This window comes from Sus scrofa, chromosome 7, assembly GCF_054392235.1.
Source record: "Sus scrofa isolate SSC_HxYL_T2T_F1_AM1 chromosome 7, Sscrofa_HxYL_maternal_Yorkshire_Landrace_v2.0, whole genome shotgun sequence".
Taxonomy (NCBI): domain Eukaryota; kingdom Metazoa; phylum Chordata; class Mammalia; order Artiodactyla; family Suidae; genus Sus; species Sus scrofa.
Window position 1 is genome coordinate 61,391,657 of NC_139389.1, and position 27,061 is coordinate 61,418,717.

General features: G+C 44.5%; 1 protein-coding gene across 1 annotated transcript in view; it reads left to right on the forward strand.

Annotated features, from left to right (window-relative positions):
* Window positions 1–24,157: 24,157 nt before the first annotated feature.
* SEC11A (SEC11 homolog A, signal peptidase complex subunit) overlaps window positions 24,158–27,061 on the forward strand; it is a 46,077-nt gene continuing 43,173 nt past the window's right edge. The window contains exon 1 of the mRNA XM_021098904.2: window positions 24,158–24,326. Within this exon, the coding sequence (XP_020954563.1) occupies window positions 24,276–24,326 (51 nt within the window). The 5' untranslated portion in view covers window positions 24,158–24,275. The remainder of the gene's footprint in view (window positions 24,327–27,061) is intronic.

The following is a 27,061-nucleotide window of genomic DNA, read 5'->3' on the forward strand; positions in this document are numbered from 1 at the left end:
TGTGAGGGAGCATCTTCCAGTTCCCACCTTTGTGTTATTATACATGTTATACTTCACATGTATTTATCATACCATATAGTCCTAGTCCTAGAGCTCACTCAGGTGTACAGGATTGAGTTAAATATGCTCCAGGGGTAAGGGACCCTATATTCATTTGTACATGTGTGACCCTCTTTCTGTTACATATCCACTCTAAAAACCAGAAGTGACAACTTATATCCCACTGAAACTGCACAGTTTCAGCTTGGGGCTTAAACCCACAGTCAAAATTAAAACCACACACCTGGAGTTCCCGTCGTGGTGCAGCGGAAGCGAATCCAACTAGGAACTATGAGATGGCAGGTTCAAGCCCTGGCATCGCTCAGTAGGTTAAGGATCCAGCGTTGTGGTGAGCTATGGTGTAGGTCACAGACATGGCTTGGATCTGGCGTTGCTGTGGCTGTGGCGTAGGCTGGCGGCTACAGCTCCAATTCGACCCCTAGCCTGGGAACCTCCATATGCCACAAGTGTGGCCCTAAAAATACAAAAAAAAAAAAAAATCCACATACCTGGTCTCATGATTCACTGAAGTTCAGGTTCTTTTAAGTCTCAGTGCAGAAGGAATTCAGCAAGAGGCAAAGTGATAGGTAAGGGGACTTACCGAGAGAGCTAGGCAGGGCGTGGGCCGTCTCGGAAGGCCAGAGTGGCCTGAAAGGAACACATCCATGGACAGAATGCGGTCCATCTCAAAAGATCAGAGAGCGGCCCTGAAATGTAGGATGGCTCATTTTTATGGGCTGGGTAATACCATAGGCTAATAAGTGGGTGGATTACTCCAACCATTTGGGGAGGGAGGGTCAGGGGTTTCTAGGAAATAGGCCACCGCCCACTTTTTGCCATTTTATTGTCCACCTTGGGACTGGCATGGCACCTGTGGGTGGTCATGTAGCTAATACATTACAATGAGTGTATAATGAGGCTCAAGGTCTAATGCAAGTTGAATCTTCCATCATTTTGGGTCTAATCAGTTCTAACCAGTTTTTGTTGTGTCTTCACTGACTGTTGTGTTTGTTTTTTAAGGTTGTGCCCTGCCTCCTTCCCTCCTGTTTCACCCCCATCCAGTGCTTAGTCTTTTTTTTTTCTTTCAGTTTCACTGAGATGTAATTGATACACAGCACTGTGTAAGTTTAAGATGTACAGCATAATGATTTGAATACCCTCCATTATGAAATGATTTCCACAAGAGTTTAGTGAACATTCCTCATCTCATATAGACACAAAATAAAAGAAAAAAATTGTTCTTGTGGTGAGAACCCGTAGGATTAACTCTCTTAACAACTTGCAGATATAACAGACAGCAGTGTTCATGATATTACTCATGTTGTACATAACATCCCTAGTACTTTTTTTTTTTTTTTTGTCTTTTTCTTTTTAGGGGCGCATCCATGGTATATGGAGGTTCCCAGGCTAGGGGTCGAATCAGAGCTGTAGCCGCCGGCCTACACCACAGCCACAGCCACGTGGATCCTTAACCCACTGAGTGAGGCCAGGGGTCGAACCCTCGACCTCATCATTCCTGGTCAGATTCGTTTCTGCTGCGCCAAGACAGGAACGCGGACATCCCTCGTACTTCTAAATGGAAGTTTGTACCTTTTCACTACCTTCATCTGATTTCTTCTCTCACCCCCAACCCCAACCCCAACCCTGCCTCTGGCAACCATTATGATCTTTTAGAGTTTGTTTGCTTGTTTCTTTGGGTCTTAATTTTGTTTTGTTTGTTTTTAAGTAAAAGTGACCTATACTATGTTAGTTCCTGGTGTACAACATAGTAATGTGTATTTCTATACATAACAAAATGATCACTATCCCATTGCTTAAACTTTTATCATTTTCTGGCTTGTAAAAATATTTCTATCTAAAAAATAAATATTTCATTGAAAATTTAAAATTATTTTTGGGAGTTCCCATTGTGGCTCAGCAGGTTAAGGACCTGATGTCTCTATGAGGATGCAGGTTGGATCCCTGGCCTTGCTCAGTGGGTTAAGGATCCATCATTGCCGCAAGCTGTGGCACAGGCCCCACCTGTGACACAGATTCAACCCCAACAGCCTGGGAACTTCGATATGCCTTATGTACATCCACTAAAAAAAAAAATTTATTTTGGGAGTTCCCTCTGTGGCACATTCACAGAGTTGGGTTAAGAATCCAGCTGCAGTGGCTTGAGTAGCTGCAAAGGCCCAGTTCAATCCCCAGCCCAGCACAGTGGGTTAAAGGATCCAACTGTGGCGTAGGTTGCAGCTGTGGCTCAGATTCAGTCCCTGGCCTGGGAACTTCCATATGCCATGGGTGCAGCCATTTTTATTTTACTTTTTTTTTTTTTTTTTTTTTGCATAACAAAAAAAATAGACAAAGTTTATTTGCTGGTTACTGCTTGAATCTTGAAATTTACCTCTAGACTGAGGATAAAGATACAAGATAATCGTTACTAATTAATCCATGCTAGCCCACCCCAAAGGGTGCAACCATTAAAAACAAACAAAAACAAAAACAAAACTAGGAAGTTCCCATTCTGGCTCAGCAGGTTAAGAACTCCATGTAGTCTCCATAAGGATGTAGTTCCATCTCTGGCCTTGCTCAGTGGGTTAAAGATCTGGCATTGCTGCAAGCTGCAGTGTAGGTCATAGATGCAGCTGCAATCTGGTGTTGCTGTGGCTGTGGTGTAGGCCTGAAGCTAAAGCTCCAATTCGACCCCTAGCTTGGGAACTTCCACATGCCTCAGGTGTGGCAATAAAAAACAAATAAAATTATTTTGGAGCTCCCGTCTTGGTGCAGCAGAAACGAATTCGACTAGGAACCATGAGGTTGCAGGTTTGATACCTGGCCTTGCTCAGTTGGTTAAGGATCTGGCATTGCTGTGAGCTGTGGTGTAGGTCGTAGACATGACTTGGATCTGGCCTTGCTGTGGCTGAGGCGTAGGCCTCGGGCAACAGCTCTGATTCGACCCCTAACCTAGGAACCCCCATGTGCCATGGGTGCAGCCCTAAAAAGACAAAAAAAAAAAAGTCCTATTTTTATAAAAGTTTAAAGTTGAAAAGTCTTGATTTTTTTTAAAGTTGAAGTTGAATGTGCTTACATATCTATTAGCTAGATGTATTTTCTCTTTTGTGAAATATCTTTTCATATATTTTTGCCTGTTTGTCTACTGGTTATTTCTCCTTATCTCATTAATTTTCAGGATTTCTTGATATGTTCTTTTTTTTTTTTTTTCTTTTTATGGCCATACCTGCAGCAGATTAAAGTTCTCAGGTCAGGGGTCAAATTGGAGCTGCAGCTGGGGCCTGTGCCACAGCCATGGCAACATGGGATCCGAAACACATCTGGGAACTCTGCCACAGCAATGCCAGATCCCAGCCACATCTGCGACCTACACCACAGCTCATGGCAATGCTGGATCCTTAACCCAGTGGGCAAGGCCAAGGAGCAAACCCACATCCTCACAGAAACAACACTGGATTGTTAAACCTCTAAGCCACAAGGGGAACTCCTCTTTATATATTCTTTTAGTACTCCTTTGCAGTTTTTCTTTTCTTAGAATTCAAGTACACAGAAAAAAATTTTTTTAATTTTCAAAAATTTGTATATGTCCATGTATTTAAATACAACCATACCTACACAAGTATATATTTGTTTGTGTGCGAATGTGCATACAAATTCTCAAAATATTTATCATTAATTTTCATTGTTTTCTTTATTAAAATAGTATCATTCCCAAAGTTCCCGTTGTGGCTCAGAGGTTAATGAAGCCAACTAGCATCCATGAGGACTCGGGTTCAATCCCTGGCCTTGCTCAGTGGGTTAAGGATCCCGCTGTTGCCATGACCTGTGGTGTAGGTCAAAGATGCAGCTCAGATCCTGTGTTGCTATGGCTGTGGTGTAGCTCCAATTGGACCCCTAGCCTGAGAATCTCCATATGTCACGGGTGCAGCCCTAAAAAGTCAAAAAAAAAAAAAAAAAAAAAAAAGTATCATTCCCTACATAATATCCTGGGACTTTTTTTCTTTCTTTTAACGTTTGCACCTGCCAGAGTTTCAGGTGTACAGCCTCAGATTCTTTTCCATTACAGGTTATTACAAGATATTGAACATAATTCCCCATGCTACACAGATCCTGCATTTATCTATTTTATACATAGGGGTATGTCCTGGGACTTTTTCACTTTTCATGTTATATTGCTAAGATTCATCTCAGGCTTGTTGAGTGTAGTTGAATTTTTTTTTATGGCTGCTGCAGACTATTTCAATGTGTGAGATGTGCTAATATTACTTTGTTGCTGGCAGCAGAGGGTCTTGGTGCCCTGCGTTCCTCCCTAAGGCTCACACCTGATTTTAGCCAAATACGTGGTGGCCAGTCTCATGGGACCTCACATTTACTGACAATGCCCACTGCAAGTGTTAGGCCTAGGCCTGAGGCCTCTCTGGTTTCTGCTTCAGGGGCTTCTTGAAATCATAAGAGCCATGGAGTTCCCACTGTGGCTCAGTGGTTAACGAATCCAACTAGGAATCATGAGGTTGCGGATTCGATCCCTGGCCTTGCTCAGTGGGTTAAGGATCCGGCGTTGCTGTGAGCTGTGGTGTGGGTCGCAGAAGAGGCTCGGATCTGGCATTGCTGTGGCTCTGGCGTAGGCTGGCACCTACAGCTCTGATTGGACCCCTAGCCTGGGAATGGGAACCTCCTATGCAGCAGGTGCGGCCCTAGAAAAGACAAAAAAAAAAAAAAATCATAAGAGCCTTCTCAGCCATCTCCCAGGCACAGACTGAAAGTAAAGAGAGTTAACTCTCAACCAATGGAGGATGTATGCCAAGGAATAAACGCCCCAGGCTCCCTTTCTTCACATGGACAATTCTGGGAAGTGTTCTGTATATTTCTCAGAGGTCTCCATGGAATCACCCTCCTTACATTGGCTTTTTCTTCTTCTACTTTGCCTCCCCCGCCCTCTCTTTCACTCCTGCTGCCTGAGATCACTTCCCAAATAAACCCCCTGAGCCCAAGTTCCCATCCCAGTTTCTGCTTTGGGGGACCTCAAACTAATACTACCAAATCCTCTTCAACACTTGGTCTTGTCAAATTTCTTAATGTTCACCTCTCAGATAGATATCAGATAGAATCTCACTGGAGTCTCAATTTGCACTTCTTGATGATTAATGAGGTTGAACATGTATTCATATATTTATTGACCATAAGCATTTCATCTTTTGGCAAATGCCTCTTCAAAGCTTTTGCTCACCTTTCCATTGGTTGACTGTCCTTTCCTCATTAACGTGACTAATTCTTTGATAGTTATGTTTATTCTCCTGTGGAACTCAGGTGCTCAAAATGGAATTAACAATAATCTTCACTGAACATGACTTTTTTCCTGGTTATAAAATTAATGCATGCTTGTTGTAAAAGAAGCATGTAAAGAGTACAGATATGTTTAACTTAGTTTTCCTTACCATCAGCTTCATACAACCGCCAAGCAGGAATAATTCCCTTGAATAGTTTGCCATCTCCTATTTTGGGAGTTTTGTTGTCACATCTTTCTCCCAGATTAGACTGATAATTTCTCAAGGGCAAGGACTGTGTTGTAGTCATTTTTGTATTCTCAGGATCAGACATAGTGCCCAGATTAGACCAGGAATGTAATACATTATTTTTTATTTATCTACTTATTTTTTTTCGTTTCAGGGCCGTGCCTGCAACATAAGGACGTTCCCAAGGTAGGGGTCAAATCGGAGCTGAAGCTGCCAGCCTAGACCACAGCTGTAGCAACACCAGATCTTGAGTCACATCTACAACCTACACTACAGCTCATGGCAATGCCAGACCCTTAACCCACTGAGCAAGGCCAGGGATAGAACCTGCATTCTCATGGATACTAGTTGAGGTCTTAACCTGCTGAGTCATGGTGGAACTCCAGGAATGTAATACATTATTTTTGTGGGGTGGTTTTTTTTTTTTGTTTGTTTGTTTTTTTTTTTTTTTTTTTGGTCTTTTTTTTAGAGCTACACCCACGGCAAATGGAAGTTCTTAGGCTAGGGGTTGAATTGGAGCTGCAGCTGCCAGCCTACACCACAGCTCATGGCAAAACCAGATCCTTTAACCCACTGAGTGAGACTACGGATCGAACCCACATTCTCATGGATACCAGTCAGATTCTTAACCCGAAGAGTTCTGACAGGAACTCTGTAATGCATTATTTTTGAATGAATTGCTAAAAGCTGGTTTAGTACAGAACTTCTGACGTTACAGAAAGACTTCAGGTTGGAACAGAGGATTCAAGTAAAAGAAAAGTGAGAGATAGCACTTGTAAAATGTGCTGGAGCTTGATTACCGAAAGTCTTGGCCGTTGGGCCAAAGTGTTTGATTTTTATCTTGGAGGCAGTCAGCCGGGGAGGCATTTAAGACTTTTCAGGTGAAGGGAGGTTATTTGTTCTTTCATTTTTACTGAGACAGAATTAGAACAAAACATTGACAATCCTGTCATCTAATGACAATATACAGGATGTAACGGGGAGGAGGCTGGGCAAAATGAAATGGAAGACAGAAAAATGAATGAATCAAGGAGTTATTAGCTTTTGGGGGAACATAGACTCTTGAGGAAAAAATGAAAACTATGTTTCTTTCAGAATGTAAACCCAAGCCCATGTACTTTTTAAGAACCCTTTGATTCATGGGTTGGTCATTCCAAGTATGAGAGAATAAGAACCTGAACCATGGGGTTAGGATGTGTTCATTCATTCAGACGTATTTATCCATCTCCTGCTACATGCAGGGCATGTGCTGGGTGCCGAGAAGAGACACCATCCAGGCTGAGTATGGTGGCCAAGAGCACAGACTCTGAGCCCAGTGGTCCGACTGCAAACCCCTGGCAGGTGTTTAGAACCTTGGCTAATTTCCTGAAGCCATCTACACTCCCCAGGTGGTTTACAGAGACAGCACTATCGCCACCCTTGTGATTAAGGGACTCCTACATCTCTATAAAGCATTCAGAATTCCTGGCACGCAGGGAGCCCTGAGCAGAGCCGAAAGGCAGAAAGCAGAGTGGAGAGCAAGAGGAGGAAGCAGAGAGCACAGGCTTGATTTCCAGAACTTTGGTTAAAATAGAGGAGGAGAGGAGTTCCCCGTCGTGGCCCAGTGGTTAACGAATCCGACTAGGAACCATGAGGTTGCGGGTTCGGTCCCTGGCCTTGCTCAGTGGGTTAACACCCGGCGTTGCCATGATATGTGGTGTAGGTCACAGACGGCTCGGATCCGGCGTTGCTGTGGCCCTGGTGTAGGCTGGCGGCTACAGCTCCGATTAGACCCCTAGCCTGGGAACCTCCATATGCTGCCGGAGCGGCCCAAGAAAATACAAAAAAAAAAAAAAAAAAATAGAGGAGGAGGGGGAAGACTAGAGGGGAAGTGAGGGCAAGGGAGAAAAAAAATTTTTTTTGGTCTTTTTACCATTTATTGGGCCACTCCCGCGGCATATGGAGGTTCCCAGGCTAGGAGTCTAATTGGAGCTGTAGCCACCGGCCTACACCAGAGCCACAGCAACGTGGGATCCGAGCCACGTCTGCAACCTACACCACAGCTCACGGTAACGCCGGACCCTTAACCCACTGAGCAAGGGCAGGGAGCAAACCTGCAACCTCATGGTTCCTACTCGGATTCATTAACCACTGCGCTACGACGGGAACTCCGAGAAAATATTTTTTAAGATGAAAGAAATCCTAAATGTTGACAGGGAGGAAGTAGTAGAATGGGAAAGGCTGAAGACATTTCACTGATGATTTGTTCTTTCCCCCTAAGGGTACCTAGATGGCAAGAGGGGAGGGCCCTCCTGGCAAAGGTGGAGGGCTCCGCTTTAGTGAGGAAGCCACTTCCCCTTGTGAGCTGGAGCAGTGGCGCTGGATGTGGTGTGTCTGCAGGTGCAGGCTCTGGAGTAAGCACCAGCAAGCGAGAAGGAATGTCATTGATGGGAGAGGGGCGAGGAGCGCAGCTGGTGGAAGGTCTGAGGAGAGAGGAAAAATTGTGACATACCTTTGAAAAATGGGATAGTCGGCAACGAGAGGAAGGAGACAAGACCACTAGGAACTGGTACACTTATGAGGATGCTCATCTGTCTGAGTGGCTAACTTCAGGTGGTCTTGGGAGCTATAGGAGGAGGAAAGCATCTGAAGAAGGGGTGGTGAGGAGTTCCCGCCATGGCATAGCGGAAACCAATCTGACTCGCATCCATGAGGATGCAGGTTCGACCCCTGGCCTTGCTCAGTGGGTTAAGGATCCGGCGTTGCCGCGAGCTGTGGTGTAGGTCGCAGACCTGGCTCAGATCCCACGTTGCTGTGGCCATGGCGTAGGCTGGCAGCTGCAGCTCCAATTCAACCCCTAGCTTGGGAACCTCCATATGCCGTGGGTGTGGCCCTAAAAAGACAGAAAAGACAAAATAAATAAATAAATAAACCTAGGAGCTCCCATCGTGGTGCAGCAGAAACAAATCCGACTAGGAACCATGAGGTTGTGGGTTTGATCCCTGGCCTCACTCAGTGGGTTAAGGATCTGGCATTGCTGTGGCTGTAGTGTAGGCCTGCAGCTACAGCTCCGATTCAGCCCCTAGCCTGGGAATCTCCATATGCCGTAGGTGTGGGCCTAAAAAGTCAGAAAACAAAAAGAAGAAGGGATGGCGAATGCCAAACGTCATGGTGCTGAAGTTGGGGAAAATGGGGACAGATAGAGGACCAGTGGATTTACCCACAGCTGGTCATTACCGAGGTGGTGTCTTGAGGGTCGCTGCAGTGCCAGAGCAGATGACACAAGGCAGAGAAGAAAGTCAAGAAGGCCAAGGCAGAAAACCACAGGCCCTCCAAGAAAGGGCAAAGTAAGATATTAACCAAAGAGAGTAACTGAGTCAGTGAGATGTATTTTTCTTTCTAAAGCTCGGGAAAGCTATACATATAAGTTTTTTTTTCTTTTTGGCCGTGCCCATGGCATGTGGAAGTTCCAGAGCCAGGTATCAAACACACACCACAGCAGCAACACGAGCCACAGCTGTGACAATGCCAGAGCCTTAACCTGCTAGGCTACCAGGGAACCTCTGTAATTATCTTTTTTTTTTTTTTTCTTTTTCTTTTTAGGGCTGCACCCATGGCATATGAAGGTTCCCAGGTTAGGGGTTGAACTAGAGCTACATGGTCAGCCTACACCATAGCCACAGCAACGCAGGATCTGAGCCATGTCTGTGACCTACACCACAGCTCACCTGTTATGGTGAGGCCACCGAATCCTTAACCTACTGAGCGAAGCCAGGGATCAACCCCCCAACCTCATGGTTATTAGTTGGATCCATTTCTGCTGTGCCACAATGGGAACTCTCCGTAATTATCTTTTTAATAAAGCAAAGGCAGCAATTGTACATACTGGCAGGAATAGAGCCTCTCAAAGTCCGCAGGGGTGTGTGATACAAACATATACAGTAATAAACAGTTCCTCTGAGCCAGCTGTTTTCCTTAAGACTATGTTATCCCAAATGTATAGAGGAGGAAACAGGCTCAGAGATGTGAAGTCACTTGCCCCAAATCACACTGCTAGCATGGGGCAGAGTTGGGATGGGAGCCCAGGTCACATGTCCCAAAGCACCAGTGCTTGCCTACCCCTACACCACAGACAAGCAGAGAGTTGGTGCCACTGAAGAGGAGGGACTGAGGAAAGGAAGAAAGAGTTGGGAGAGACGTGTGCTTCTGATTTGTGATTGTTTAGAACTACTCTCCTTCCCACTCATATACGTAAAGGTATGGACTTTCAAAGTTGGCAATGAATGAGAAGGCCTCACTTTATGTAAAAGAAAACTCAGGGCAGAGGACAGAGCTGACTTTTCTGCAGTGAGAGAATTCATTGGCCAAAAAATTACAGCTGAAGACTCAGGACAATCTCTCTCCCTCTCTCCCTCTCTTTTTTTTTAGGACTGAATCTGCAGCATATGGAAGTTTCCAGGCTAGGGGTCAAATCAGCTACAGCTGCAGGCCTATGCCTCAGCCACAGCAACACAGGATCCAAGCTGCATTTTTTACCTACTTGGCAACGCCGAATCCTTAACCTACTAGGTGAGTCCAGGGATCGGATCTGCATCCCCTTGGATACTAGTCAGGCTCTTAACCCATTGAGCCACAATGGGAACTCTCAATCTTCTCTTAGCTCAAGGGAATGGAGGGGAAAATAGTTTGCATATATTGACAAGTTGCTTATTATAATTATCAACTTGAAGCATTTGGTGGTGTGTTTTCTCATCTGTCACTGTCAGTATATTCTGATAGGTGACTTCAAAATATCTTCCTAAAGAGCTGATCTCATTTCTTTTTGCCAAACTCCCACATGCAATGAACACAGAGTAAATCAAAAACAAACTCTAGCCCCAAGGGAACTGTGTAGTGTTATAGTTAGGTCACAGGCTCCAGCCAGGGATAGAAACTGAGAGTTTTGGTGAGCAAACTGAGCAAATAAGACCCAAGGTCAGGACACAGGGGGCAGACACTGTTGCCACACAAAATCCTAGCACCCGAGGTCACAGCAGAGTCAATGGAGAAAATGCCCGGGTACATGGGCATTTAGCAGACCAGGAAAGGACTGAAAAGCAGATCTGAACAGCAGAAAGGTAAGCCGGAAATTCTCCTGTGGCGCAGTGGGTTAAGGATCTGGTGTTGTCACTGCAGCCAACTGGGTCACTGCTATGTCACAGGTTCGATTCCTACCTTGGGAAATTCTACATGCTGCGGGCATAGCGAAAAGAAAAGAAAAGAAGATGAAGGAAGGAAGGAAAGAGGTAGCCATCTGACTCAGCTTGCAAATTAACTTCTACATGCGCACAAATGTAATCTGTAAATTATTTAGTAGCCATATTAAAAAGAGTGAAAAGGAACAGGTGAAATTAAATTTAATGTATTTTATTTAACTCAATATATCAAAAGTATTATAATTTTAACTTGTAATCAATATTGCCAATAGTTTACATTTCTCTTTCATCCTAAGTCTTCCAAATATAGGATGTATTTTATACTTTCAGCACATGTTAATTCAGACCGGCCCCATTTCAAGTGCTCAGTGGCCCATGCAGCCAGTGGCTTTTGTATCAGACAGCCCTAGGTTTAGAGACACTTTGACATTAAAGTATTTTGCCTCTATATTTTTCTTTCCTTTCCTTTTTTCTTGCTTCTTTTCAAAGCATGTTGAATTGGGTACCACTGAATTATGGAGGAAGTGGGTGAAAACTCTCATAATCTGAGAGTCTCAAGTTTGAAATTTTATTTGTTTTGGTTTTGGTTTTGGCCTTGCTGGAGGCATGTGGAAGTTCCCAGGACAGGGATGGAACCCGAGCCATAGCAGTGACCTGAGCTGCTGCAGTGGCAACATAGGATCCTTAACCTGCTGAGCAATGGGGGAGCTTTGTTTGTTTTTCAGCCCCGTGGTGCACAGAATCCCTTGCAAAGCTAAAAAGACAGGGAATCTGATGCAAGTGCCTGCTACCAGACATTCATTCCTTCTGTTCACTTGTTTCCTTACTTTTTTTCTCTTAACAATAGTTACTGGGAGTTCCCATCTTGGCGCAGCGGAAATGAATCCGACTAGGAACCATGAGGTTTGGGGTTCAATCCCCAGCCTCGCTGTGTGTTAAGGATCTGGCGTTGCTGAGAGCGTGGTGTAGGTTGCAGATGAGGCTCAGATCTGGAGTTGCTGTGGCTCTGGTGTAGGCCAGCAGCAACAGCTCCGATTAGACCCCTAGCCTGGGAACTTCCATATACCGCGGGTACAGCCCTAAAAAAAAAGACAAAAGACAAAAAAAAAAAAAAGAAAGAAAGAAAGTTACTACACATCAACCACGGGTCAGTTGTACCTAGAGCTAATTTTATAGGCCTATTCCCTAGCTTGTGAAACCTACAGTTTAGCAGAAAAACCAAGCAGATATTAAAATAAAATGTAGGAGTTCCCGCCGTGGCGCAGTGGTTAATGAATCCGACTAGGAACCATGAGGTTGCGGGTTTGGTCCCTGCCCTTGCTCAGCGGGTTAACGATCCGGCGTTGCCGTGAGCTGTGGTGTAGGTCGCAGACGCAGCTCGGATACCGTGTTGCTGTGGCTCTGGCGTAGGCTGGCAGCTACAGCTCCGATTCGACCCCTAGCCTGGGAACCTCCATATGCCGCGGGATCAGCCCAAGAAATAGCAACAACAACAACAACAAAAGACAAAAGACCAAAAAATAAATAAATAAATAAATAAAATAAAATAAAATAAAATAAAATAAAATGTAGTAAGTGTTGCAACTGGGGAAATCTGTCTGAGGGGCTGAGGGGCTGAGTGGCCACCTAGGAGAATCATTTAACTATCATGGGGAGACAAAAGAAGGCCTTATGGGGGTGGAGGAGGGAATGATGATGCCCTACAGAATGGCTAAGAAAAGGAGAAGGGAGGACTGCAAATTGCTGGAGTCAGAAAGAGCAGAGGGAGCAAAGGCCTGGAAGCCTTTTGTGGAACTGAAAGAAATGCTGTGTGTTTGGGGGCCCCCAGGGTGAGAGGTGAGGCTGGGATGGTGCGTTTTTCTCTGGGCAGCCTAGTTAACAGCAGGACTTGGAAGGCAGGATGTTGACAAACCTGGAATAGGCAGGCCCAGCACAGGAAGTACTCCACCCCAAAAATATTCCTTCACCAGTTCAGTTCCAGTTTACTAGCTACTGATTCAAATGGGTTAAGGAGCTCTTCTTTCTAAAAGGAGGATTTGCTCCTAGAGTGATTATTCTGTTTTCAGCTGATGTCAGGCCTTGAAACTTTATTTTTCATCGTTTTGTCTTTTTAGGGCTGCACTCTCGGCGTGCAGAGGCTCCCAGGCTAGGAGTCAAATTGGAGCTGTAGCCGATGGCCTACACCACAGCCACGGCAATGCCAGATCAGAGCTGCGTCTGTGACCTACACCACAGCTCATGGCAACCCACTGAGCGAGGCCAGGGATGGAACCCAAGTCCTCATGGATCCTAATCAGATTTGTTTCCACTGAGCCACGATGGGAACTCCAAAACCTTATTTTTGATGCAAGAAAACTGAATATGATTGAAGTTCCTTGTACCAAAGAATATATAAAATTACGTATAAAATAAAGAAGTAGAACTAAAGAAGTGTTAACTAAGCCCAGGGGAGGTCTGGGTGGGCTTCACATAGCAGAGGATTCTTAAACAGAGCCTAGAAAAAGAAGTAGGAGTTTTTCAGGCCTTCACATGGAAGGGCATTTTTTTTTTTTTTTTTGATCTTTTTGCCATTTCTAGGGCCGCTCCCGAGGCATATGGAGGGTCCCAGGCTAGGGGTCGAATCGGAGCTTTAGCCACTGGCCTACACCAGAGCCACAGCAACGCGGGATCCAAGCCAAGTCTGCGACCTATACCACAGCTCAGGGCAACGCTGGATCCTTAACCCACTGAGCGAGTCCAGGGATCAAACCCGCAACCTCACGGTTCCTAGTCAGATACGTTAACCACTGAGCCACAATGGGAACTCCATGGAAGGGCATTCTGATGATAATAATAATGATATAATAATAATAGCCATTATTTATTGTCAGGCACTGTTCTAGTAGTTTACATTCTTAGCTCACTTTATCTTCATAAAAACCCCTAGTTATCACATTCCTGTTTACAGATAAAGAAATTGAGGTACAAATACAGAGAGATAAAGTAACTTGTCTAGAGTCACAAAATCTGCAAAGGGTAAAACAGTTTGGCCCAAAGCTCGCTTCATTAACCCTCTGTCACATCCTAGGGCTGCAAGCATTTGCATGTGCCTGGACTGTAGGGTGAGGGCTTGGCAAGAAATCAGAGATCAAACTGATGAGGGAGGCAGTGGCCAAATCATGCAGGGTTTCAGCATGAGCATCTTGAAGGCAGGCACATAGAAGCCTTTAGGTTAATGTTTTTTTATTACTTGCGTACATATATAAATGATTGCTACTGATCCTATCTTTGAATGTGGTTACACTAAGAGAACATTATATTCAAATCCAGATTTACATAAACCACATTTCCGGTGGTGATTCATTGCCTCAACAGATTCCCATGGAATCCCTCAAGAGGAGCCAATCCCTTGTCATTAGCTCTAGGATGCAGAAACTCAGAAGGCAATGCATCAGTGACAGAGGAGGAGGGGAGAGACTACGGTTGCCCCACTCTTGGCCCTTCACCCACAGAACCTCCACATTCACAACAGGGCTCTCTCCTCTTTAAGAACTAAAAAACAAACGGCATGACCCCTTTCTTGTTTCAGCCACAGCAGAATGACCAAACAGGAAATTGGTGCCCCCACCCCCACCCCATGTACACAAATACCAACTCAGAAGGCCCGCACTTCCTTCTCCCGCTGCCCCTGCAGCTGTCCAGGACTTTCTAAAGAGAGCTCTCTGAAAGTCTTCCAGGGAGACTTGATTGACTCCAGTAATCTCTGCACAGAAGGCACCTTTGATTTGGGGTAATGAGATCTCTTCCTGATGCTACTGTTTTGTTTTGTTTTGTTTCCACTTTTTAGGGCTACCTGTGGAGGTTCCCAGGCTAGGAGTCGAATTGGAGCTGCAGCTGCCGGCCTACACCACAGCCACAGCAACATCAGATCCAAGCCACATCTGAATCTACACCAAAGCTCATGGCAATGCCGGATCCTTAACCGGCTAAGCAAGGCCAGGGATCAGAGAGCCCACGTCTTCATGGATCCTGGTCAGGTTCATTAACCACTGAGCCATGAAGTGGCTGATCAGGTTCGTTATCCCCTGATGCCCCATGTTATACAGAACTACAATTTCAAACCTTGGTCTCTGATGTCCATAGCCAGTGGGTGGGTGGGCAGAAAGTCCCATCTCTTTAGCCTCAGACCTGATCAGGCTGGTGGATGGGTCCTCCCAGCAAACCCAGGTATAAACTTTTGGGAGGTGGCACCAGGGAAGAGCTAGGCTTCGTGTGGCCTGTGCACTGGCCTGCCCTGATATGCTTGGGCCACTTCCTTTCCTGTCAGGGTCATAGGAAGACCTTCTCCTTCTACCCACTACCTCCTTCACTGGGAAAGTCAAGGAGAAACTGATGAACCACAGGGGTTTTTTTTAGGGTGGGTGCAGCCCTGTGGAGGTTCCCAGGCTATGAGGTCTAATCGGAGCTACAGCTACCGGCCTACATCACAGCAACGAGGGATCCAAGCCATGTCTGCGACCTACACCACAGCTCACGGCAATGCCAGATCCTTAACCCACTGAATGAGGCCAGGGATCAAACCACAACCTCATGGTTCCTAGTCGGATTTGTTTCTGCTGTGCCACAAAGGGAACTCCACTGAATCATAGGTTTTCAAAAACGGAGACAACTTTGCTTCTGTCCTTGACTTGTACCAAAGTAATTAGCTGGGGCTCAGTTATAGAATGACAGGCTTCCTCAGGTTTGAGTATTTGGATATCAGTTTGAACGCACTTCTTGTTTTTAATAATTAGCATTCATTGTCCACTTACCATTTGTCATCCATTGTGCCAACAGCTTTATTAACATGTATTAGCTTATTTAATCTTCAGATGATGAAAATGATTTTTATTCTCATTTTACATACCAGAAAACTGAGGATACAAAGAGTTAACCAACTGGCCCAGGATCACATAATTAAGGAGTGGTTGATCAGTGACTCAAAGTCAAGTGGGTCAGGGAGTTCCCGTCGTGGCTCAGCAGTAACAAAGCCAACTAGGATCCATAAGGATGCAGGTTCCATCCCTGGCCTTGCTTAGTGGGTTAAGGATCCAGCATTGCTGTGAGCTATTGTATAGGTCACAGACGTGGCTCAAAGTCAAGCCACAGCTCACAGCAACGCCGGATCCTTAACCCACTGAGTGAGGGCAGGGATCAAATCCGCAACTTCATGGTTCCTAATTGGATTCGTTAACCACTGAGCCATGAAGGGAACTCCATTTTTTTTTTTTTTTTTTTTTTTTAGGTCCACACTGGCAGTATATGGAAGTCCCCAGGCTAGGGGTTGAATCAGAGCTACAGCTGCCATCCTACACCACAGCCACAGCAATGCCAGATCTGAGCTGGGTCTGCAACCTACATCACAGCTCATGGCAATGCCAGATCCCCAACCCACTGAGCATGGGCCAGGGATCGAACCCACATCTTCATGGATACTAGTCGGATTCATTTCTGCTGCTCCAGAACAGAACTCCCTGAATTATTTTCATCAGAGATACCATTTCCACCCAAGCACTGTAGGGAAATCTCATTAAGCCTTTCCAGATCCACCCAGTTTATATTAATCTCTCCAGGTCCTATTCCTTCCTAATAGATCCCCCTTATCTCAATTATTTCTTGCTCAGCCTATCTTTTATTTAAAACCATAAGCTCCCAGGAACAAAGCCTGGGTATTAGCCCTCTTGTCACACCCAACCCTATTTCTAATCTGTATCTGACATTATGTTTCCTCTAATACAATGCAAAGCTGGCCCAGCTGTGACCCAGCTTCTCTCAGAAGTCTCCTTTGACTAAGGCCATGCCTCAAAGATTCTTTTCTTCTCTGAGATTCTACAGCAAGTAGAGGCTAGCAGTTATACCTTAACTTGTTTCCTTTCATAAAGCTGTTTTTTCGGGTTTTTTTTTTTTTTTTTTTTTTTTGCTGCTGCTGCGAATGAGCTTCAACGACAAGGGCCATATCTTCTACTTTGATAAATCCACTTTCAGCCTTGAGCACACAAAGTGGGCCACCATCTCCATGGATCTCTGAGGATAATTCATCATTCTTTTGTTTTTTGGTCTTTTTAGGGCCACACCCACAGCATAAGGAGGTTCCCAGGCTAGGGTTCAAATCAGAGCTACAGCTGCCAGCCTACACCACAGCCACAGCAATGCCAGATCTGAGCCACGTCTGCAACCTACACCACAGCTCATGGCAATGCCAAGTCCTTAACCCACTGAGCAAGGCCAGGGATTGAACCCACGTCCTCATGGACTAGTCAGATTCATTACCACCACACCACAAGAGAACTCCAACCCTTAGAATCATTCTTTTTTTTTTTTTTTTTGGTCTTTTTTGCCATTTCTAGGGCCAATCCCAAGGCTTATGGAGGGTTCCAGGCTAGGGGTTGAATCGGAGCTATAGCTGCCAGCCTACACCAGAGTCACAGGAACCAGATCCAAACTGTATCTGTGACCTACACAACAGCTCATGGCAACAATGGATCCTTAACCCACTGAGGGAGGCTGGAGGTTGAACCTGTGTCCTCACGGAACTAGTCGGATTCATTGCCACTGAGCCACAATGGGAACACCATACTGAAAGTTTTGGGTTTTGGGGTTTTTTTTTGCCTTTTAGGGCTGCACCGGTGGCATATGGATATTCCCAGGTTAGGGGTGGAATTGGAGCTACAGCTGCCGGCCTACACCACAGCCACAGCAACACAGGATCCAAGCTTTGTCTTCGACCTACAGCACAGCTCACCACAATGCCAGATCCTTAACCCGCTAAGCGAGGCCAAGGATCGAACCTGCCTCTTCATTGATACTAGCCGGATTCCTTACCGCTGAGCTACAATGGGAACTCCCTGAAAGATTTTAATGTAAGGAAATAACACCATCAAATTAATGACCTGGATACATCTCTGGCTGTAGTGTGGAGAAGAGATTGGAGTGAGGCAATACATGGGAGCAAGACTGCAGGCTGGACGATGGATCAGGAATTCATTGCAATAATCAGGGTAAGTAACAGTAGCATGAACTAAGGTAGTAGGAAAGGAGAGAGTGGATGAATAGGAGAGATATTAAGAAAGTAGAATAAGGAGTTTCTGTCATGGTGCGGTGGGAACTTCCTCTTGTGATCGGGTGGTGCCTCTGTGGAGATTTAGAACATAAAATGAAGAACAGGTCTTTTATGGGGAGTAGTGAGGATGGGGAGATGTGACATTTGGACATAGTGAGTTTGAGATGTCTATTGAACATCCAAGTAGAGGTGTCTGGAGGCAGTTGATATAAAGGTCTAATAATGTCCAGGAAGAGATACTGGAGAGTTGAATGCATAGAGAAGATAGTTGAAGTCATGAGAACAGATTATGATCACCCAGAGGCAGTGTAGGGTGAGAAGATGGAAGAGGATTCCAACATTTAAGGAATGAGCTAGAGTCCATGATGGAGGAGTTCCTCTTGTGGCTCAGTGGGTTAAGAACCCAACTGGTATCCATGAGGATGCAGGTTTGACCCTTGCCTCGCTCAGTGAGTTAAAGGATCTGGTGTTGCCGCAAGCTGGGCATAGGTTGCAGATGTGGCTCGAATCTGACAAGGCTGTGGCTGTGGTGTGGGCCAGCAGCTATGGCTCCAATTTGGCCCCTAGCCTAGGAGTCTCCATGTGCTGTGGGTGCGGCCCTAAAACGGAAAAAAAAAAAAAAGAGTCCATGATGGAGACTGAGAATGACAAGCTGGAAAGAGGCAAGTTGGAAAATGGGACCTTGAGGTTTCAGTCAGTTATTTTATGACTTTCAGCCATAGGAAAGTCATTGAATTGACTTTCATTGAATTGAAGAAAGATGTAGATGATGGTTAAATGGACATGTATATTTGTTAAAATTCATCAAGCTGTATACATATCATTTGCGCATTTTATTGAATGTAAATTAGACCTCAATAAAACACTCAGAATAAAAATTTTATAAGAAATAGCTGAACATGACCATATGCTGGGAAAAGAGAAAGTTGAGGGAAAGAAATTAAGAAAAAGAAGGGGGAGTTCCCGTCGTGGCGCAGTGGTTAACGAATTCGACTAGGAACCATGAGGTTGCGGGTTCAGTCCCTGGCCTTGCTCAGTGGGTTAACGATCTGGCATTGCCGTGAGCTGTGGTGTAGGCTGCAGACGCGGCTCAGATCCCCCGTTGCTGTGGCTCTGGCGTAGGCCACTGGCTGCAGCTCCTATTCGACCCCTAGCCTGGGAACCTCCATATGCCGCGGGAGCGGCCCAAAGAAATAGCAAAAAGACAAAAAAAGAAAAAGAAAAAGAAGGGGTTTTTTTGTTTTTGTTTTTGTCTTTTTGCCTTTTCTAGGGCTGCTCCTGCGGCACATGGAGGTTCCCAGGCTAGGGGTTGAATCCGAGCTGTAGCCACTGGACCTACCGGCCTATGCCACAGCCACAGCAACTAGGGATCCGAGCCACATCTGCAACCTACACCACAGCTCACAGCAACACCAGATCCCTGACTTACGGAGCGAGGCCACAGATCAAACCTGCGTCCTCATGGATACTAGTCGGATTGTTTCCACTGCACCACAATGTGCCTTGAGAAGGGATGATTAAGGGTAAAAGTTCTGAGGAGGTGTAAGAGAGACACTTTGGGCGGGTGGCAGAGTTAGCTTTAAAGAGGAGGAGGTATTCCTCTTTTAACTGATAAGAAATGAGGAAGAAGGGATGTTTGTGGAAGCAGATAAGTTGGGTAGGGATTAAGGTAGTAAGTTGAGTTTTTCTTCAATAGTTTCTTTTTCCCATGCAATTGGACAGCCCAGGGATAACCAGGACCTACTGACAGCTACTACATGAGTGAGCTCGGAAGTCGGTCCTAACTCAGCTGTAGCCTTCTGGAGACTGCAGTCCCTCTGGACAGCTTAACTGCAACTTCATGAGAGACCTTGAACCTAAACTACCAGGGACCCAAATTTCTGACCCACAGAAACTATGAGACAAAGTTTTTTGCTATAAGTTGGTAAATTTGTTATTTACCAATTTTTGGGGGTAATTTGTTATACATACATGGATAACTAATTCATCAGATTAATGAAAGTGAAGGGAAGGTGGTGATCGGTTTCCAGGACCCAGCACAGTTGGATAACTTTCTCCAGCAGCCCTAGACAACTCCAGACAATATGCTTGTCGACTTTATATGCCATTGATATTATGCGATGTCCAATAATATCTTTTTTTAATAGTATTTTTTATTTTTTTCTTTCTAATTTTGCTGTTTTAAGGCTGTGGTTCCCAGGTTAGGGGTTGAATCAGAGCTGTAGCTGCCAGCCTAAGCCATAGCCACAGAAACACAGGATCCAAGCCGCGTCTGCGACCTATACCACAGCTCACGGCAACGCCGGATCCTTAACCCACTGAGTAAGGCCAGGGACTGAACCCACATCCTCATGGACCCTAGTAGGGTTCGTTAACCACTGAGCCACGAAGGGAACTCCTTCGATAGTATCTTTTGATAAAATAATTTTGCCAAAATCTTATTTAACTTTCTTAATGAGCTATTAACCATTAACACTATGTCTGACTTTAAAAGCTTTTTGACAAGAATGTGTCCTGTCACTGTTTTGACTTTAAAAAGCATAGCTTGAAGTTCCCATCATGGCACGCAGAAATGAATCTGACTAGGAACCATAAGGTTGTGAGTTTGATCCCTGGCCTATGCTCAGTGGGTTAAGGATCCAGCGTTACCGTGAGCAATGGTGTAGTTCGCAGAGGCGGCTCAGATCTGGCGTTGCTATGGCTGTGCTGTAGGCTGGCAGTTGTAGCTCCGATTAGACCCCTAGTCTGGGAACCTCCATGTGCCACTAGTGTGGCCCTAAAAAGCAAAAAAAAAAAAAAAAAAAAAAAAAAAAAAAAAAAATTTAAATAAGTAAAAAGCATAACTTTATTTTTTTATTTTTATTTTATTTTTTAAGGGCTGCACATGTGGCATATGGAAGTTCTCAGGCTAGGGGTCAAATAGGAGCTGCTGCTGCAGGCCTATGCCACAGCCACAGCCACACCAGATCCAAGCCTTACCTGTGGCCTAAACCACAGCTCATGGCAATGCTGGATCCTTAACCCACAGAGCGAGGCCTGGGCTCGAACCCGAAACATCATGGTTACTAGTTGGATTGGTTTCCACTTGTTCCCATTGGTTCTGGGAACTCCAGATAGCTTTATAGTTTTGATCACTTCTCTTACTTTTAGGAAGAAATTTTATCAAAGTTATATCAGTAAACATTATTTTGTGGGATCTTCTTCCTCCAGAAAAAATATTTTTTGTGGTTACTAGATTGGCCACCGAACTTTTTTCAAAAATGGCACTAAAATTTCATTTGTTTGACTAAGTTTCATAATCTATGTAATGAAATAGATGTAATGTACTGGGGGCCAGGGGCAAATGGACTACCAGTTTAATAAAAACATACATCTTAGAGCCTCATTGTATGTCTCATTAGCACTTTTCTTTTTCAACTGCTCATCATAATTCATTACACTTGTGACTTACCCAGACTCAGCACAGTCAGATTCACCCTTCACATCTATGTTTGCACTGGATTCCTGAGCAATGCTTTACTTACACCTTTTTTACTGAGTTTGAAAATATTCAGCATCCTGACTTAGATAATTTTCAACTAACTGATCTGATTAATGATCCATTTTTATGAATTGAAATAAACTACAACACAATGAAATTTCAAATTCAGCACATAAATAACACATATTACAAAATAATACATTACTTTAGATTAACTACATCCTACCAACTGAACATTAGCTGAGATAAACTATAGAGCCAATACAAAATAAACTTTTAAGAGCGAAATGACTATTGAGATATAACATGGTTTCTGAGAAAATCCTAATTAATCTGACATTTAAAATTTATGAAATAGATGGGAACAAAGTTTCTCTTCCTGCTGAAATAGCCTGTAGATAACTTGATATATCACTGGTCCAGGGATCTCATGTTGGAAAAATGCTGATAGATTAGGAGATATTTGCCCAGTCATGTGACTAGAGAACTCACTGAAGTGGAAGAGAGCAAAAACTGAAAGGAAATGTATAGTGTGATCCCAATTATGTGAAAAAATGAGTGTAAACTTTAAGTACATGGGGAAAAAGCACTATAAGGGAAAATTGTTGGAATTACCTGGAGGCACAGTGGGTTAGGGATCCTGTGTTGTCACTGCTGCTCTTTGCTACAGCCTAGGCTCTGGCCCTGGAACTTCAGAATACTGAGGGTGTGGCCAAAAAAACAAAAGCAAAAACTTTTTTTTTTTTTTTGTCTTTTTGCCTTTTCTAGGGCCGCTCCCTCGGCATATGGAGGTTCCCAGGCTAGGGGTCTAATCAGAGCTGTAGCCACCGGCCTACGCCAGGGCCACAGCAATGCAGGATCTGAGCCGCGTCTGCAACCTACACCACAGCTCACAGCAACGCCAGATCCTTAACCCACTAGGCAAGGCCAGGGTTTGAACCGGCCACCTCATGGTTCCTAGTCAGATTTGTTAACCACTGTGCCACGACGGCAACTCCAGCAAAAACCTTTATTTATTTATTTATTTATTTATTTATTTATTTTTGCTTTCCAGGGCCACATCTGAGGCATATGGAGGTTCCTGGTCTAGGGGTAGAATCAGAACTGCAGCTACGCCACAGCAACACAAGATCTGAGCTGTGTCTTCAACCTACACCACAGTTCACAGCAATGATGGATCCTTAACCCATTGAGCAAGGCCAGGGATTGAAACTGAGTCCTCATGGATACTAGTCAGGTTAGTTACTGCTGAGCCACAAGGGGAACTCTCCAAAACTTTTAATAGTGATGATGGGTTTAGAGAGGGGAGAGACTCTCTAAGACTCTCTAAAAGACTCTCTAAGAGCAAAAAGAACCATCACATTCTACTCGCTTTTTAATTTCAAATTGTGGTCAAATCCACATAACAAACAATGTACCATCTTACCTATTTTTAAGAGTAGAGTTCAGTGGTGTCAAGTACATTCACATTGCTGTGCAAGCAATCTCCAGAACTTTTCCATCCTGAAAAATTAAAATTCTGTATCCATTAAGCAACTCCCCATTTCCTCCTCCCCCTAACCCTTGAACCACTGTTCTACTTTCTGTCTCTGAATCTGACTACTTCTAGGTACCTCATATAAGGGACTCAGACAGTATTTGTCCTTTTGTATTCGGCTTATTTCACTTAGAATAATGTTCTCAAGGTTCACCCATGTGGTAGCATATAGGACTTCATTCCTTTTTAAGCCATAATAATATTCCATAGTATGTTTATACTTCCTTTGTTATTCATTCCTTCATTAAGGGACATTTGAGTTGCTTCCACTTTTTAAATATTGTGAATAATGCTGCTATGAACATGGGTATACAAACAGCTCTTCAAGACCCTGCTTTGAATTCTTTCAGGTATATAGCCAGCAGTGGAGTGGCTAGATTGCCTGTCATGTTTTAATCTTTTACAATGAGAATGTACGCATGTATTGTTTGTACGTGTTAAAACATATGAAGAAAAGAGTCTGGTACTGTTAAAAAGCTGGGGGCCAGGGATCCAACCCGCATCCTCAGGGATACTAGCCGGCTTCTTAACCCTCTGAGATACAATGGAAACTCCCAACTTATAATTTCAATTTATGATGGTTTCATTGGGAGGTAAGCCAAGGAAGAGCTGTACAGACAGCAATAAGCGATAAGAGTCACCTTGTGGTGCCCAAGGTAAAAAAAAAACAAAAAACAAAACAGGAGATTCTTCTCAGGGATACTATCAGATCCTGTTAGGTCAAAATAAAGGAGGAAGGGACTGACTACCTGACAATCCGCACCACAGATGGTCTTTTCACACTGTCACATTAGTTTTCTAATCCTACCGGGTTGTTTTCTCTCAAACCAAGAGTTTCCTAAACTCCTGAAAGGTTCAGGCAGTGCTTTGCAAGTCTCTCATATATTCCGCCCTTACCCAACAGCACTACTGAAACAGAGCCGTTCAGTTTCCCTTAGCTCGGTAGACCAGCCCTACCAGAGGAGGCCGGGCTGGGGAAATGTCCAGGGCCACACCCAGGCCCGCGGCCCCGGCTTGAACGCGCCAGCCAATCACAGGCCGGTTCTACTCGCAAACCCCAGAGACACAGCTCCCTATTAGCCAGGTGTGCACCAGGGCCCGCCTTCTGGAGGTTGCAGGGAGGCCTTCTAGCTAAACCCGAGTGGCCGCCTCCGTGTGGGGCCGCGGGGCTGAGGTGGGGAAGTGGGTTTCGGTCTGTTTGCAGCAGCCGAGGTACCGGATACGAAAGCCCTTCTACAGCGAAGCTAGGCCAAGAGGCTGGATTAGGAAGGTCACGCGTCCCTTTGTCTGTTTTCCGCAGCGAAGGGGCAGGGCTGCCCCGGTTCCGCCCCGGAAGCGGAAGTGCGGGCGCCGCGGGGTCCTGTCCAGTGTGAGCGCGGCCGGTGAGCCAGCCGTTCCTGCCGCTGGTAACACAGTTCGTCTCTCCTACTGCTCGCGTCCCCTCGCCAGCCGCGCCATGCTGTCTCTAGATTTTCTGGACGATGTGCGGCGGATGAACAAGCGGCAGGTGAGGTTGGCCACCTACCGTTCTCCTAGTCCCACGAATGCTGCTGCTGCGGTGCCCCGCGGATCTCTGGGCCCCAGTGTGAGGGCCTGAACGGGTCTGACGCTGGGATTACACCATCTCATTGTAGAGTCTGTGGCCAGAGGTAGCTTTATCCGTCCCCAATTTTTAGCCCCTAGCTGATTCCGGGCCTTCTATGGGCGGAGCAGGAAGCCTGGTCTTCTCGTTCCATTCCCCACGATGAGGCAGGGGAGCAAGAGGAAACAGTAGGGTATTTTGTAAGTGGGAGTTGGGGTTACTTATTGTTTTAAACTTGATAAGGCGGCAAACTCATGATTTCTCCAATTGCAGCGACTTCCAGTGGATTCTGGCAACTAGGTTTAGCAGTTAGTTCACTTCTGCTCTGACTTTGGGGGTGCTCCGGAAGGCGGTTAGGCCCAACAAAAGCCATTTTGCTACTTTCAGCAGTTGCAGCCTTTCTAGAGCAGCGGGCTGCGCGGACTTCCCTGAACCACCTCCGAGTTCAGAGTTTGAACAGTTACTCTACTTGCTCGTGAGTCACTTCGCATTAAGGTGGCAGCCCTCAGAATCCTCGGGTATACCTCCCAGTATTAGTGGCACAGGGATCTTGAGATTTAGATCTCCTGGTATTGTCCTTAAACCTTGCTCTGTCTTGAACTTATAGATCGTATTCTAGAGGGTACTAGGAATACTTTTGTAAGGGGCACACTTGGAAAAGTTACTCCTTTTTGTCTTCTGCACCTGTGTCTGTGGAGCCTAGTTTTGATTGCCTCGGACCTTTTTACAGATCTGCCTTCAAGGAGTATAATGTGTAGAAAATGACTAAGGCAAGGCAATTACTTTTAAGCTCTTGCTATACCTGTGAGGTAGATAATGTTATTCCCATTACACAGATTAAGAAAATGAGCTACCTGCCAGAGATTGTTAGGAAATGGGAAGAATTGGATAGCATGGGGATGGGGCAAGGATAAGTTATGAAATGAGCTTTTACCTGCACATAATATCTCGGGGAAAAAATGATAGTGACTCTAGGTACCGAGAGCTAATTAGATGAAAAGAGGGAAACTAGAAGTTTGGTTTTAGCCCTCTAAAATTGCTGTCATTTGTGTAACTTTTCCATTTATGCCTAAATATATCTCATCTAATGTCTGATTAATTTGAGTTGTAGTTTTTCTTTTTCTTCTTACCAGGTTCACAAAGGATTACTTTAGTGCAATAAATTCCATCCATTTAAAGTGTATCAGTTAATATGTTTCTGTAATTATTTGCATCCATTACAGTCATACAGAACGTTTCTATCACCCACAAGATCTTGTGCCCCTTTGTAGTTCATCTCTAGCAATTGGCAACCACTGGCTTGCTTTCTTGTCAGTATAGATGGGTTTGCGTTTTATATAAATGGAATCACAGAGTTTATATGTTCTTTTGAGCTTTGAGTTTTAATTGATTTTTTAACACCTTACTCAAGATTTTTGTTTATTATATGTAATTTTTTTTGTCTGCTTCACAGTTTTCAAAATTATAGTGTTTTACTGTCTTCACAGCATCTGATGTACTGCTGACCAGATTAATGTCTTCTTTTCTGCCCTCAAACTTTCAGTAGCGTCCATTGCCTTGTGGGTTAAAGTCCAAACCCCTTAGAATTTCATTTGTGTTAAGTTTCAATCATTTTACAGCCTGCCATTTCTCACGGTTTCTTTCTTGACCAGTGTTCTTTTCCTCCCTATTTTGTGCTACTGTGTATTTGAACACTGTTCCTTTTCAAACTTCGTGTACTTAGCTTCAGAACACCCCTTGGAGTTCTTTCTGAGTCTCCATGGACTGCCTTAAACTATTAGGTGATCTCTAAAGTTCTTTCAGCTCTTATATACTATTTTATTTGCCATCTCCTCTTTGGAGTGTGGCTCTTTTATTGGAATATCAGAGCACAGTTTTCCCAAGGCTTTTCTTAATCCATGAAGCCCTGATATGTAGTTTGCTTATTTCTGTGGTATAGATACTTCCAACATGGCTGATTCAAGCTACTAACATGACATCAATGAATGTGGAATTAGGAAGAAATGGTAATTTCCATGTTACAGATAAAATTTTAAAAATATTCTCAAGAACATGGATAATAGGGAGTTCCTGTCATGGCTCAGTGGTTAATGAATCTGACTAGCGTCCATGAGGACGCAGGTTTGATCCCTGGCCTTGCTCAGTGGGTTAAGGATCTGGTGTTGCTGTGAGCTGTGGTGTAGGTTGCAGACACAGCTTGGATCCTGTGTTGCTGTGGCTGTGGTGCAGGACGGCAGCTACAGCTCCAATTCGACCCTCAGCCTGGGAACCTCCATATACCACATGTACAGCCCTAAAAAGCAAAAAAAAAAAAAAAAAGTGGATAATAGTAAAAAGAAAAAGTAATAAAATAAGTAGAAAGATAAATTTAGAATATTTATTACCTTCATTTTTAATGTAATTTAATTGTGCTAATTTTTAATAACACTGTGTTTAACAACCAGCTTGCGAGATTCCTAAATATTTAGCAAGTTGGCCCCAGTATACCACTGGTTGTAGGTTACTTTCTTGATGCCCAGTTGAAGTGGCTTTGTGTGCAGAAAAGCCTATTTAGAATTCTTATATTTAAAAAAATAATATTCAATTTGTAAAGGCTAAAATTTTATTTTTCAAATCTTTTTATTTTATTGAAGTATGGTTGGTTGATTTACAATGTGTTA